Source organism: Penicillium chermesinum (genome assembly GCF_028974085.1).
Source record: "Penicillium chermesinum strain IBT 19713 chromosome Unknown utg000005l:1.0-4115287.0:1.0-4118363.0, whole genome shotgun sequence".
Taxonomy (NCBI): domain Eukaryota; kingdom Fungi; phylum Ascomycota; class Eurotiomycetes; order Eurotiales; family Aspergillaceae; genus Penicillium; species Penicillium chermesinum.
The window spans coordinates 1,116,413-1,130,653 of record NW_026695315.1 but is presented as its reverse complement, the minus strand read 5'-3'; the positions used below and the strand labels follow the sequence as shown (position 1 = coordinate 1,130,653).

The following is a 14,241-nucleotide window of genomic DNA, read 5'->3' as shown; positions in this document are numbered from 1 at the left end:
CTGCCAATCCTGTTTTTTGAGAGGCGGAAGACTAGTACTGGGTTCTATAAGCTTCGATTAGTGTTGCCAGTGTCGAACGAATGGTACGAGCAGGGAATTTCCGGTCTGTCGAGGCCTAAATGTGGAAGCGCTACGTGCCCTCGACGCAAGGGCTTCTCGCCAAACTTGAATAGAACCAGCTTGAACAGGTTGGTCTGGTCCTTTGGGAGTCAAAAAAGCCACTGACCTCAGATAAGGGAATATATGCCCAGCTCATATTGAAGTGCTCAATTATCTTAGGAAGACAAATGTTACTAGTACTAGTGGTAGTACAACTTTGAGGTACACGGTGAGCCCCAAAGCCCAATGCTACTAGTACCAGTATTGGCAACGACCCAAAATAACGCATTCATCCCCGACATAGCAAAGGTCAAGGGGAAAAAAATGTCAGTAGGCAAGATCATGGTTCAGGCACAGAGTGTGCTAGTATTGGTACAATGTTTCACGCTATATACAACTTGAAATACACCCATTCAAGAAAAGAAATCAACCCACAACCTGCTCATTAATATACCGACTCATAGTCTGGAACTCGGTCTTCCCCGTCTGCAACAAAAAGTCAGCATCAAACCACAGATCCACCAGGGTCCCAAACATACCGAAAGCAAGTATCGAATATGTTGCTATATGACAGAAGTATTAGCTCATCCTGCCACCCCCCCCAAAAACCTCACACAGCAGTAGAGAAAAAAACATACCGAGTCAGTCACCTCGCGATGGCGCTCGAATTCCTGCCGCGCATACGACCGCAGCTCATTCCTTGTGGAGGACGGCGGAATCTCTGTGCCAAGTTTAGCAAATGGCAGCAGCCCCGGGGCGACACAAGACCTACTGTTCAACGTCCGGACGATCTCGCGCCAGAAGGAAAGGACGCGGCCTCTTTGGATGAACTGGCCCATTGTTAGCGGGGGCTTTCTGCGATTTCCGTACTTGGGGGGACCGTCGGGTTGATACGGACGTGGTCGAGGCTTATCGCGGGCTTTCTAAGCCGGGATGGCTGGCCGCGCGACACGGCCGCAAAGAGGGTTAGAGAGGGCCGCATGAGGTTTGCTTCATGGTACCATCCGGAGGAAATTTGAAAGAACTCTAAAGGTGTACGAGCGCTGGGCGGGACTGGATATCGCGTCACAGGCTGAGGCGGTCGAGTTTGCGGTACCGGGATAACTTGTATTTTTGCTCATGTGACCTCACTTGTTGACCCGATGGCAATAAATTGGATATCACATTACACTCATGACAGATTCAATTTATATTGCTATTCACTATTTCTCTATTTTAGAAAATGAGGAGCACTTATGCTTGTAGAGCTCCGATACCGCCAAAAGTGACGCTCTTGATAACCGTGAACTCGTCAATACCGTACTTGCTGCCCTCGCGGCCAAAGCCACTCTGCTTGACACCACCAAATCTGGAAATTATTAGTTTGATATACCTGGGTGTATGAAACAGGATCCACTTACGGTGAGGCAACATCACTGATCAAACCAGTGTTCACACCGACCATACCAACCTCCAACGCCTCCGCAACGCGGAAGATCCGCCCAACATTGCTACTGAAGAAGTAGCCCGCAAGACCAACCTCGGCCTTGTTAGCTAGTTCAACAACCTCCTTCTCAGTGTCAAAAGCGAAGAGGCCAGCAACGGGTCCAAAAGTCTCCTCCGAGGCAATCAGCATCTCCTTGCTCATACCAGTAAGCACGGTAGGTTCGTAGAAGTTGGGTCCCAGCGCGGAAGCCTTCTGGCCACCAATAAGCACTTTGGCACCTTTGCTGGTCGCGTCCTGGACGTGCTCGTGCACCTTGCTAGTGGCGCGCTCGTGGATCACAGGGCCGTGGGTGATACCCTCCTCGAATCCGACTCCGAGCTTGAATTCCTTGACCTTGGCCGTGAAGCGCTTGGCGAACTCGTCGTAGATGCCACTCTGCACGTAGATGCGGTTGGCGCAGACGCAAGTCTGGCCGGAGCTGCGGAACTTGGAGGCGATGGCGCCTGCGACGGCAGTGTCGAGGTCCTCCACGTCGTCGAACACGATGAATGGGGCGTTGCCACCTAGAGGAATGTTGAATTAGCGATGTTCTAACTGACCAACTAATGGTGCCTCGATTTAACGAGTGAGAAGAGAAAAAAAAAAAATCACATACCGAGCTCCCATGAAACCTTCTTGAGCGTAGAAGAGGCCTGCTTCATAAGCAGACGGCCGACATTAGTCGAACCGGTGAACGACACCTTGCGGACCTCAGGATGGGTATTAATAAGCTCTCCTACATCAGGAGTGTTCTTCGCCGCAGTGACAATATTCACAACACCCTTCGGAATGCCAGCACGATGCGCCAGCTCCGCGAGCGCATTGGCCGTGAAGGGAGTCTCTGCAGGCGACTTCGCCACAACGGTACAGCCCGCCGCCAAAGCAGGACCGATCTTGCGGGTAATCATCGCAGCCGGGAAGTTCCAAGGGGTGATCAGACCGCACACACCAACGGGCTGCTTGATAGTCATAACACGGTTTCCGGGCACACTGGAGGGAATCGTGTCGCCGTACACGCGGGGCGCCTCCTCGCTGAACCACTCGAAGAACGAGGCGGCATAGTTCACCTCGCCCTTGGCGTCGGCCAGCGGCTTGCCATTCTCCCAGGTGATCAGCGTAGCGAGATCCTCGGCATTATCGATCATTAGCTGGTACCAGCGGCGGAGCATGCGGGCGCGCTCGCGGGCGAGGAGGGAGCGGAATTTGGGGAAGGCCTCCGAGGCTGCCTCGATGGCTTTTTCGACGTCGCTAGTGCTGAGTTCGGGGCATGTTCCGATCAAGTGACCGGTGGCAGGATCTGGATGAGTTTTTTGTCAGTTTACTGGTCTGATCAGGTCTAGTATTTGGGAAGACGCAAGTGGATTCTCCTTACCATGGACCTCGAAGGTTGCGCCCGACTGAGCGCCCACCCATTCGCCATTGATGTAAGATTTCTCGATGAGGAGGGATTTGTCCTTCAACTGTGCTATTGTGAGCAGCTGCTCTCAGACTCGCAATCAGCTTCTGAAGCTCCGACTGACCTCAGGTCTGCTTCCCATAGTGTAGAGCCTCTTAGCGACAGGCGATGCTGGAATAGGGAAAGGATATCTCAGACGAGGGCGTAGCAATTGCCGGGATACAGGGCGGACGATGCGCTCCATTTATGAGTATCTGTGAGGGGAGATTGAACTTCCGTATCCTACCTACGCTTTTGATGAACAGAAGCGCCGCGGAAATGCGGGGAGATAGGCTTTAAAGAAACCCGGCTTTCGCTGCGAGGTCACTGCTGGATAATCTAGCTAATGTGGGGCTCAACGATGATTGCTTTAATGGTCCGAGAAGCACCGAGGGCGGGGGTTTAGGCGTTGGGGGTAGAAAGGTTTGCTCCAACTTGAACGCTTAGAACGTAAGGGAAGCTGGATTACTGGTAACTTATATTGAGTTATGAGCGGGGGTTGATGTCATTGACGAAGGGGGAAAAACCTATTTGGCGCATACTTCATTCACAGGATTGCTCTGTCTCTTACGGCCTACGGACCCAAAATGAGCAACTTGTCAAGACTCGAATCAATGGTCTACACGAACATGAATGATAACCTCTCGCTCTTCTCTCCGATTGATTTTCAAGCCACTTTTATTCAGTTCACCGTTCTGTGCCTAGTTGTGTACTGTGTTTCCATACATCTGAAGGCCGCGGCATACCAAGCCAATAGGGAGGCCGGAATGTAATCAGCTCGGCTGTTCCCACCAATGATGGGCGCCTCAGCAGCTTCCGCTGAAGATAATGTTATGGTAATACAGATTGCTGATGAATAACAGAATGCTATAATCTGGGAAGGGCCAGCCGACAAGTGGATTATGAATTATGGATTTTTGCAAAAATTTGAAGGTATTTAATAGATATTGAGCCAATAATTGAAACCAGGAATGCAATCCGTTCAATAGGGACATCATGCTAAAATAGCTCCAGGGCATGCGATATTAATACATAGACATCGTAAGCAAACGTGAATCATCCACCGATTAGATGTTATGACTTCTTCTTCCGTATGACCAGCGAGTCCTTGACAGTCTCATAGTATTCCGGATGCTTTCTCTCCAAGTGAAGCTTGAAATTCCATATCCGTGGGAACGGATGTGTGTGCTGCTTGCATGTCGGGAAAGGACAATAATGGCCATCCGGCTTTCGAGGTGCTGCTCCATCAGTATTGGGGAAAGTTGGCAGCGCAGCCGAGCTTGAAGGGGCTGGGAAAGACGATGCTGGAACACCAGCCGGGAATGACTGTGGCTGAGGGCCAGTACCTTGAGATAAGGCCAGAATGGTCGAATGAGCCTTCTTGGATTGGCTTGGAGGGACTCTGGAAGGAGCTCGAGGTTTCTGTGCAGGGCCGGTTCCGCTTCCTATCTCATCCTCAATGTAGGCGTATTGTAATTTAGAGCCCGGCAACCGACTGACCGGTTCCATGCGTCCTTCTTGGAGAGTTCGGAATGTCATGTCTTGATTGAAGAGGTCGGCACATCGCCGTGACGCGCGTTTGACTGCGCCTGCTGGAAGACCAATCATGGAAGCCACGCCCATAACCTCGCTCCAGTCGCGTAAGGCCATTCGATCGAGCATGGTGGGTCGCATTTCATTCTCACCGTCTTCCTCCTTGTCTCCCTCTATACCTTGGTCTCCAATAGCAGATAGACGCTGATTGCGTCGAGAATTGGATTCCCGTTCACTACGGGAACCCCTTCTGGCCCGTTTTCGACCTCGAGATTGAGTTCTACCCCGGCCTCTGCCTTTCCTGTTTCCCTTTGATCGACCAGACGAGGAGGCATCTTCATCTGTCGCAGAGTCATCGCTTGACTCAATGTCATCAACTCTATTCCTGATAGAATGATGTAGTCCCATCAAAAGCTTATCAACTTGAGTTATCACGTTGCGGGAAAGAGGCAGTAATTGCCGTCGAGAGATATCGTCGTCAGATTGTATGACCGGTTTGAGGACCGGTGCTCCCAAATGTGCATCATCATGATCTTTCTTATCTTCATCCATCGTGTCCATGTCATCCGGGCCGGCGGTGCGCTTCTCGGGGTTGATTTTCAGACCATCATTGTCCCATTCGCGAGCTTTGAACCGTTGCTGCGCTGTGTTCATCATACTGGCGATAATGGAGTCCTCAAGATCAGCACTGGGCCGGAAATCAGCAGGCTTTCCGTATATGCCGAGATCAGCCTGCTTTCGATACAAAGGCTCGCTTGGACATGGGACTGTGGCCGCAGACATCGGCCACGCGACCCATCGTTTGCGAAAAGCCGCTACTTCGTCATCTTCAGCTTCTTCAGTTTCTAATGTCCCTTCCCGGTATACTTTAGATGAGTGGCGGAGCGCGTATGCGTTATAGAGATGATTGGAAAGATTTCGAGATCCATTGGAAGCCAGACTGTCGTAAACACCTCGTTCTTGCGCAATGGCTCTGTAATATGCAGACGGGGTTCCAGCCCATCGGTTGGGACGTTCGGAATCCTCCGAGAGATCATTCTCACGACGAAGAGAGTATATGATTTGTGGCTCTGGCTCATCTATCATAGACTGGTCTTCAGTAGTATTAGACGCAGTCGCTGAGGATCTTCTGGATCGGCCGCGGCGATGATCTGGCCTGGGCACATCGTCGTCGCTGCCACTGTCGCGGTAATCTTCATCGGCAGAGTCGTCCGCATACTTTTGAAAGTCACCTAGCATTAACTCAAAGTCACCATCCCTGAGCTCGTTTTCTTTCACGGGCTGGCCATCAAGTTCCCGGTCTTCCCCAAGCTCTTCCAGCTCTAGCTGTGGGGATGAGCGTGGGCCAACATCGCTGCTAGGTCCTCCGAATAGGGAGCGAACTCGCTGAGCTGACTGCGGTGGATAAAATTGTGACGATGAGGGTAATTGGTCGTCTCGAGACGACATGCCTCGAGGTTCTCGCTATTCTTAGATTGTTGATGTCAATACTCGCTTCATTTCACAAAGCACTTGTCTCAAGCGAGCCTAAGAAGAATAAACCAAAATACAGGGACAAGCCTCCATGGATAATCAACGAGACCACCCGAATCGAATATTTGAACATCAGTAGGTTGAGTCTGAGATACATTTTGAAGACCTGTTCTGTCAAAAATTTGAAGTGGGTCCATAGTCACGTGACCTCTATTAATATGTTTGATCCAAACCACTCGGCTTTTACTCTGGACGATTACTCGTACTAGTAGTTCCAGATTGATCTCGTTCAACAATAGAATGATATTCGATGGACATAATTTTGTGAAATGCATATACAAGGGACCGTCCCAGCCCGACGCCATTGAATGGAAAACAAAAAAAAACATTTTTACGGTTCTATAACCCATTACCCTTATTTCTGAGCCTTCTCCAGCTTGCGTCGCTTAGAGCGAAGCTTGGCAGCCTCCTCAGACTGCTTCTTGTTGGAGTAGGTCATCTTCTCCAACAACTTGCGCTTCTTGCGGCTCATCATCATTTTCTGGCGCTCCAGCTCTTCCTCTTCCTGGCGCTTCTTGGCAGCAAGCTTCTTAGACTTAGCAGTCTTCTTCTTAGAAGCTTCGTCAGCAACGCTGTTGGATGAGAACGGCAGACCGGCGGCTTCGGCCTCGAGTTCACGCTGATGCTGGTTGCGAGCAGCCTCGTCGTCGTCATCTTCACCCGACTCATCCTCGGCTCCCTCTTCGACTCCCTCGAATTCTTCTACTTCCTCGTCCTCGTCTTCCTCATCACTATCGTCGTCAGAGCCGGCAACATCCATGCCGCCATCAACAGATTCGTCTTCAGATTCCTCAGCAGTGACAGTAGGCTTCTCTTCAACGGGCTCTTCGTCCTCCATCTCTTCGTCGCTATCAGAGGCATCCTCGGCCTCCTCAGCCTCGTCTTCAGATTCCTCAGCAGTGACAGTAGGCTTCTCTTCAACGGGCTCTTCGTCCTCCATCTCTTCGTCGCTATCAGAGGCATCCTCGGCCTCCTCAGCCTCGCCTTCCTCTTCTTGCTCAGCCAGAGGAGCACGAGGATCATACCCACCACGAGAAGGCTTGACCCAAGGACTCAAGTGAGGGGGAAGAGTGGCACCAGGCCCATAGAGATCCGCACGAAGAAGCTTGCCCTCATTGATACAGTCCCAAACCCACTGAGGCTGGACGTAAGTACGTCCGGGGATACGAGTGCCAGCCTTCACTTTCTGAGGAGCATCGCTAGCCGCAGGGATAGCCGGGAGAGAAGACTCGGGCAGTTGGGGGCGATCAACAATTTGGTGAGTGATACGGGGATCGGTCTCATCATGGGTGAAAGCACCGCCGCCGAGGACAACGTCCCAACCAATTCGACGGCAGCCGAAAGCGCGCAAAATGAACTCCAGAGGAGCCTTGGGGGCCTCACGCGAGATGTAGAACACAAAGGGGGCGAAAAGGGCACCGGCCTCGTTTCCGCTCAGATCAGGCTGGGGGAGGGTGTCGGCCTCTGGGGCGGCGGTCTCGAATCGGTCAATGGCATCAGTGTCTTCTTCAGCTGCCTCCACGGGCTGCTCTTTCTGGTCCTTGTCCAGTCCCGCTGACTTGATCACCTCGTCCACCCTGGCCTGGACTTCCTTGGAGACTTCGTTGTTCGAGTGTCCATTGGTCTGTTTGCTGGGCTCCAGGGCCTTTGGCTGCTCCCCAACGGTACGACCCTCCAAAGTGAACGCTGCAAGCTCAGCACCGTTCTCGTCACTGCGGGTATCGAACTTAGGGGGGATATCGCAGACCAATCGAAGTGTAAAGACGGAAGTTGACGAAGCCCAAGAGGGTGGTGTAGAAATCAACGAAAGTGGCCATGATGCGGTAGTCCACGTCGCCGTTCACGCGCTGCACGAATCGGTAGGGAACCAGCCACATGATATCCTGGCCCTGGATAGTAGCCTGATAGTAGATACCCTTGATGGACAAGAAAGATTTCCGCAGAGAGTTGGAGATGATCAGGTAATGTTGGAATTCGTGGCACAGACGCTGGCACAGAGCAATGGTCTTGGCGGGAACATGGTCAGACGAAGGAAGAGTAGCGAAAAGGAAAAGCAGGGAGAGAGCATCATCGAGGTCGCGCAGAGCATCGATAAAGGTGGGATAGCGCTCCTTGATAACGTGATCGAGAGTGAGCTTGGGAGCATGGGTCTTCTCCAAGCGTGCTGCATCGCTGACCTCACCACGGCCGAGGAAACGAGCAATCTTCTTCGCAACGGACTTCTGGTCACGGAACTTGGCTAGTAGTGGTTCGTGCAGGAGGTACTGGATGTCCTTAGTGTAATAAAAGGTAGTGTTCGGCGTGGACGTCTTGGATGCCTTCTTCTTGTTACGGGGCTCACGAGGGTAAATTCCTGTGATCATAGGCTGTCAGTACCTCTGAAATGGAGGGATGTGGGCAATGGGTCTTACCCTTGAAGATACATAGTCGACGGAAATCCGGCAGCGAGATCTGAAGTTTGCGCACGGCTTGGGTACGAGTAATGTAGTTTTTGGCCTGGCCGGAAGTTCCTGGTAAACATGAATTATTAGCATTGCTCCGAAAGACTCAGTCGCCTTGAGCATACCCTTCTTCTTAATTCGCCCCATAGTGAGATCTGTTGTCGTCTAAGAATTAGAGCGGCAAACGATTTTGCTGATAAGAAGAAGAAAAATTTCTCGATAACTTTTTTTTTTTTGCAAGGCGGTCAAGTGGCCCGTGCATTGCGGGCGTCCGTGGTTCCCCAAGGGACAACTGGTCCACTCGGCGAGAATACGACCTCCCGCTACTGATTGTGATCATGGCAATTGACCAGCGGAAGGTCGCCGTGTTCGCCGGGGCCTTCGTGCTACGACTGGTCCTTGTGTTCCTTTTTCCATCGCTGCCGGACTTGCTTACTGGCCGGGTGGAGGTGTCAACCCCCGTCAATAGCTTCAAACGATGTACGTGACAAGTCCACCAAGCTTCTAACATGCGATTATAGTACTCTTACTGACGAAAATTGCTTGAAAGTGCAGGAAGGTCTCTTTCTCTATACCCGGAATGTATCTCCATACGACGGCGGTGTCTTTCACCAAGTGAGTCGACTATACGCCGTTCCCAAGACCCTCGAATTGACCTGGCCTTAACTTAGGCGCCGCTTCTCCTACCATTATTCGCGCTGCTTCCGGATGTGACCCAGTACCCATTACCGACAGCACTTTTCTTTTTTGGTGTCGATCTAGTCAACGCATATGCCTTGAGCACCATCTCAGACTCCGGCCAATCGGTCAAGAGCAGGCTTCACTCGGCAATGCGCAAACACATTCGATGGGACGGAGCGTCCGTTGCGGCTTGGTACGTGTTCTTAAAAGACGTCGGATGCAGACTGAGGGCTTATATATCTAATACGACTTAGGTTCCTTTTCAATCCCTTTACAATTGCGACGTGCCTGGCCCGATCTACAAGCGTGTTTACTACCTCCGGCATCCTTTTTGCCGTATCGAATGCCGTTGAAGGGAATAGCATCAATGCAATGTTAGCGATTGGGTTTGCGTCCTATCTATCTCTATACCCTGCGTTGCTATTTGTACCAGTGCTTCTGCTCTGCTACGACTTCCATGCAGAAAAATCCAAGCAATCACTCAACACAACCGTGTTCGTTCTCCAACACACCGCGATATTCCTTGGGAGTCTTACAGGGCTACTGGCAATATCGTGCTTGATCACCGGCAACTTCTGGGAGTTTATGTCGGCTACCTATGGCTTCCATTTGCTGGTTCCAGATCTGACTCCGAACGTGGGCCTTTGGTGGTACTTTTTCATTGAGATGTTCGATTCATTCCGCGCATTCTTCTTGGGGGTATTCTGGCTCCATCTGGCTAGCTACGCTGGAGGGCTCACTTTCAGGCTTCGACGACAGCCTTTGTTTATTGTGTCCTCCCTACTGGGCGTCTTTGCCATCTTCAAGCCATATCCTAGTATCTCCGATGCATCTCTGTACCTTGCACTACTACCTCTATACCGCCACCTCTTCCCACGTGAGTATTCTTCTGTTGACGCTTTCCAAACGAGCCAATACGCTAATGGTGCTAGTCATGCGATATACGTTTTTCGCTATTTCCGCCCTTCTCTACTCGAGCCTCCTCGGCCCCGCTTTCTACCACTTGTGGATCTATGCCGGGTCTGGCAATGCCAACTTCTTCTATGCAATCACTTTGGTATGGAGCCTTGGGCTCTCCATCCTCCTTGCGGACTTCCTCTTCGCCGGCCTCAGAGACGAATGGGAGCAAGACCATCCTGAGGCACAGGGCAAAGAGGTCAAGCAAGTATAGCTTAGAATAACATAATTTCATTACACGCCCTCAAGACTCAAAGAATCAAAGCCCCGGAAAAGACTCTTGAATTATGAACTCCAACCTCTAATGCCTACATACTCAATTTAATTGCTTGGACAAAATGAAATAATCAGCCTCCTTTACCGTCCCATTGCGCAATCGCCGCGGCTTTGGCGAATATTCGTCCACCTCGTACCCACCCTTCTCATAGAACTGTCGCGCAGCAGTATTAGACCTGAAAACCGTCAACATAGCCTTCTCCAGCCCAATAAGCCTCCCAATCCCCTCCATCGTGCTCATCAACAGCCCCCCAATTCCCTTCCCACGCGCCTCAGTCGCCAAATGAATCTCGTAACAGTAAACAACCTCCTTTCCATCCTCATACGTAACCATAAAAGACAGAAACCCCAGGACGCCCCCCTCATCTTCATCCTCCCATTCCCCGTCCGCAGTCCCCGACGCGTTCGGCCGATCGGCCACAGGCTCAGGCGTCCCAGCCAAACATCCCGCGTCCCGAACAATCAGGAACTTCATGTCTGGCAGTAGCATTTCTTTACGCTTGCGGGGACGCGACCAGCCGCTGGTGGATGCTGCGTACGCCGCGCTGGAGGTCAGCTCCACGAGGTCGAGGCAGGCCTCTAGATCTGCGGCGGAGATGGACTTGGCGGAGTACACGTCTACAGTTGGACGCGTCGGGGTTAGCGGGGGTGTGCTTCTGGGCGCGCTCCTTTGCCGCCTGGATCCCCTGCTGTCAGCGGAGAGACGTAGCGCGAGATGAAGTCGTCGATGCTGAGCGCATTGGTGCGCTCGACGAGTGGGTCTCCTGGGCGTTTTGTTAGTGATGGCGTTGTGGACTGTGTGATGAAAGTTCTCTAGAGAGCGCTACTCCATGGTATCGCTCGTGGCTTTAAAGTGGGATCCAGGGCAATTACTGGGCCGTCTGGTCTTTAGTATGCGGTCCTTACCTTTTCTGACGGACCGCGCCTCTTTTCTTCCTGTCTTGGGTTGTGCTTTAGATTTTGTGATGCGGCCTTCTTGCGTAGGCATTTTACTTCGGACTAAACGTGGGATGTTATAAAGTCGATATATTGAGTGACTGGATGAATCGAAAAAGAAAACCCCAAATAATCAAAACAAAAAACCTCGACGGCGACGGGTTCGTGTTTGGGCGCGGGAGGGGATACCGGCCCCTCGACTATGTCATAGAAAGTGGGTTATTCACAATTCGCAGGTGGAAAAACTCGATTCGACTAGAACAGGCCCATAGAGCTAGAATATTTGACTATAACAGCTGTCTATCTTTGCTTCAAGCCAGTATACGGCCCTAGACGAGGCTCGAAGCGACGCAGCGTGTTCTTGGGCTCCTCGCTCCGCCATTGCGCTCCCATCTCGCCCAATGCACCATCGGAAAAGAGAGTTATATCGCTCGTTGGGATATGAGTTCTTTTTCTTTTTTACCACTTCCTTTTTAGGATTAACAAATCCTGGTCTCAAATGGCGGGGCCCACAACTTATTAGCCTTGTCGCACAAGCGGTCTTCATTTGGCCACATGCCTTGGAAGTAATTCTCGATTAGCGACGGAGGAACACTCGTAAGCCCAGCTGAATAGCCCCATGGGATTAGTATAGTTGCGTGTAAGTCGTAATGCCTACTTCTGTCCGGTCTTTAACACTGACGGGACTGATAAGATCAGATGCTATTCCAAGGGTTTCTTTGGTCTCCAAAAAGGTCCTCTCTTGCGTAGCTCGGACCTGTGCGATCCCTAACCCCCTTTCTATCCTGACAAAAAAAGAAGACTGCCATTGTATAATGCAGCTAGTCTATGTCTGCCATAAACGCATCATACACTCTACGTCTTAAAGGTCGAGGGAAACCCTGTCGCCTGGACACTTAGAGAGGAATGGCCCTATCTTTTGATTATATTTTCTATAAAATGTTGTTAGAAGCCCTACTCCAATGGCAAATCCCATTCATTTGTTGATAACTGGCACGTTCTGTAAGTTGAACTTGACTCGGAGTGAATATAACATCGCAATCGGTACAATTGTGACTCAAGTCCGATTCAGTGCTCGCACAGGTAACTATGAAGATAGACATACCAATACAGAGACTCACCGTAGTTAGCGCCGCTTCCGTACTTCCACTGAAATTTTCGTATAAATCATGATAAACCCTCACGTTGTTGGGCATGTACCAGCAACAAAACACGCGTATACATATCTAAGACATGCCATTGAAAATACTGCTATTCATGGTTCATAGCCACACCGGCAGAAGCTTATCAAACTGGTGGGCTATCGATATCATGTCGAATTCTTACAATCACAATCGACTGCGTACAACTTGCGCCAATTCCTGCGCGGCCCCACCGATTCTAGGTGAGCTGCCACCATCGGGGCCTTTGTCAGCCCATGCCCATTTCGCAGCCAAAGTATTGTCAAGGATTCCCAAGACAGAATCCACAACGTAGCCACCGATTATTGGCAGAAATTTCCATGAGTGTGCAGAGCCACCTGTGGCAACGTGGAGACCCTGGATTGAAGGATGAGGAGCGATAATGAAATCAGCGGATCGGGTTTGCGAAAGCCTTGCGAAGTGATCTCAGTCATTACTGATTCTACTATAATTGCGAAGAAGAAGACTTACCAGCAAAGCTTTGTACGATCGAATGGACGATCAGCCAGCTCCGGCATGATCTCTCGCAGATTGTCGCGCAGAGCAACTTCTGCACCGAGTGGGATGAAGTCTCCCCGGATTCGTGACTTTCGTGCGCGGTACTGAAGTCTGAATGGTCTTTGCGGGGTCTTCTGGATGTGGAATGGTCACTGTGTTCTGGTACCCCGCCGAGCGTCGCAGACATTTGATCTCCCCATTGTGCGGAGGGAATATGTTGAACCCAGTGCTCAAGTTCGTTGTGATGGACATGCTTTTCCACCGGTGGATCTCCTCTGGTGTGAGCTTCAACCACGCAACCTCAATGGCAGATGACTTTGTCATTCCCTCCAAGTAAACCAGCATGTTTGACCAGGCCCCGGCAGCGATCAGCGTCAAATCGGCATGGAATTGACGACCGTCTTCGAGCAGAACGCCCTTCGCGCTTCCATGCTCAACCAATACCTTTTGAACAGCTGTACCTGTTTGGAAGGAGAGCGAAGACTTAGCAAGGCAACGTTCATACACAACACGAATACTCTCCCTGGCGTCAATAAATGCGTCATTGAGATTGCAATAGCCACGGTTCCATTTGCGCTTCCCGGTCAGCCTACCCGGAGGAACGAGCTTGGAGTCTTTCCCATGGATAAATTGGAAAACAGACTCAGGATCAGGCATTTCCACAAGATCCGTGCGCTTCCCCGTCCTTTGAATATTCACCAAGCCTTTGCTCCATATGGCGAGCATGGGGCCTGCTTCGCCATCCGTCACGAAGGACATCCCCTGCTTAAAGTAATACTTGCTTAGGTCTGGATCCTGCTCTATCTTTAGCTGGGCTTCCTCCGCCAGCTTTGCATAAATGGGATCGGCGTAATCTGCGAATTTTATAGCTCAGGGCCTTGTCTCGCGCTGTTCAAGTGAACTCACCTGCACGTATACACCGCGTGGTATCGACGCTGGTCCCGTCCTCCACCGGCGGCGTAGCACGGTCGATAATAGTGACCTTTGTGGAAGGATGGCGATCGGCAATTGCCAGCGCGGTCGAAAGCCCAAAAATACCAGCGCCAACAATGATTACAGAGTCGGGGAACACACTCGTCGACATATTGTTTTATCTTCACGATAGAGTCTGTGCAGATTTCACACTCCCGGAATTAAGCATGCAGCCCGGAACAAGTAAATAGATACTTTGAAGATTTGAGTATTTGCCCAAGCGCTTATCAATTG

At 51.1% G+C, this 14,241-nt stretch overlaps 7 protein-coding genes across 7 annotated transcripts; 1 reads left to right on the top strand and 6 right to left on the bottom strand.

The window, feature by feature from the left end:
- Positions 1–525: 525 nt before the first annotated feature.
- On the bottom strand, positions 526–938 carry N7468_006576 (LYR motif-containing protein 2; the record flags this gene model as incomplete). The annotated part of the gene is made up of 4 exons (XM_058475872.1): positions 526–585; positions 639–662; positions 738–820; positions 872–938. 4 exons carry the CDS (start codon positions 936–938, stop codon positions 526–528), a joined length of 234 nt encoding a protein of 77 aa, XP_058328762.1.
- Positions 939–1,332: 394 nt separating this feature from the next.
- N7468_006575 (NAD-dependent succinate-semialdehyde dehydrogenase) lies at positions 1,333–3,204 on the bottom strand (the record flags this gene model as incomplete). Its single annotated transcript, XM_058475871.1, has 5 exons — positions 1,333–1,447; positions 1,500–2,088; positions 2,181–2,861; positions 2,937–3,024; positions 3,085–3,204. 5 exons carry the CDS (start codon positions 3,202–3,204, stop codon positions 1,333–1,335), a joined length of 1,593 nt encoding a protein of 530 aa, XP_058328761.1.
- Positions 3,205–4,073: 869 nt separating this feature from the next.
- N7468_006574 (uncharacterized protein) lies at positions 4,074–5,981 on the bottom strand (the record flags this gene model as incomplete). The annotated part of the gene is made up of 1 exon (XM_058475870.1): positions 4,074–5,981. One exon carries the CDS (start codon positions 5,979–5,981, stop codon positions 4,074–4,076), a length of 1,908 nt encoding a protein of 635 aa, XP_058328760.1.
- A 439-nt stretch (positions 5,982–6,420) lies between these two features.
- On the bottom strand, positions 6,421–8,653 carry nop7 (mRNA-binding ribosome synthesis protein NOP7; the record flags this gene model as incomplete). The annotated part of the gene is made up of 4 exons (XM_058475869.1): positions 6,421–7,751; positions 7,813–8,418; positions 8,477–8,575; positions 8,632–8,653. 4 exons carry the CDS (start codon positions 8,651–8,653, stop codon positions 6,421–6,423), a joined length of 2,058 nt encoding a protein of 685 aa, XP_058328759.1.
- Positions 8,654–8,844: 191 nt separating this feature from the next.
- N7468_006572 (GPI-anchored transamidase subunit GAB1) lies at positions 8,845–10,358 on the top strand (the record flags this gene model as incomplete). Its single annotated transcript, XM_058475868.1, has 5 exons — positions 8,845–8,986; positions 9,057–9,121; positions 9,178–9,380; positions 9,442–10,064; positions 10,120–10,358. 5 exons carry the CDS (start codon positions 8,845–8,847, stop codon positions 10,356–10,358), a joined length of 1,272 nt encoding a protein of 423 aa, XP_058328758.1.
- A 102-nt stretch (positions 10,359–10,460) lies between these two features.
- N7468_006571 (N-terminal L-serine N(alpha)-acetyltransferase NAT4) lies at positions 10,461–11,408 on the bottom strand (the record flags this gene model as incomplete). The annotated part of the gene is made up of 2 exons (XM_058475867.1): positions 10,461–11,038; positions 11,327–11,408. 2 exons carry the CDS (start codon positions 11,406–11,408, stop codon positions 10,461–10,463), a joined length of 660 nt encoding a protein of 219 aa, XP_058328757.1.
- Positions 11,409–12,684: 1,276 nt separating this feature from the next.
- Positions 12,685–14,119, bottom strand: N7468_006570 (NAD(P)/FAD-dependent oxidoreductase; the record flags this gene model as incomplete). The annotated part of the gene is made up of 4 exons (XM_058475866.1): positions 12,685–12,949; positions 13,009–13,146; positions 13,202–13,889; positions 13,942–14,119. The coding sequence occupies 4 exons, from the start codon at positions 14,117–14,119 to the stop codon at positions 12,685–12,687; spliced, it is 1,269 nt and encodes a 422-aa protein (XP_058328756.1).
- Positions 14,120–14,241: the final 122 nt, after the last annotated feature.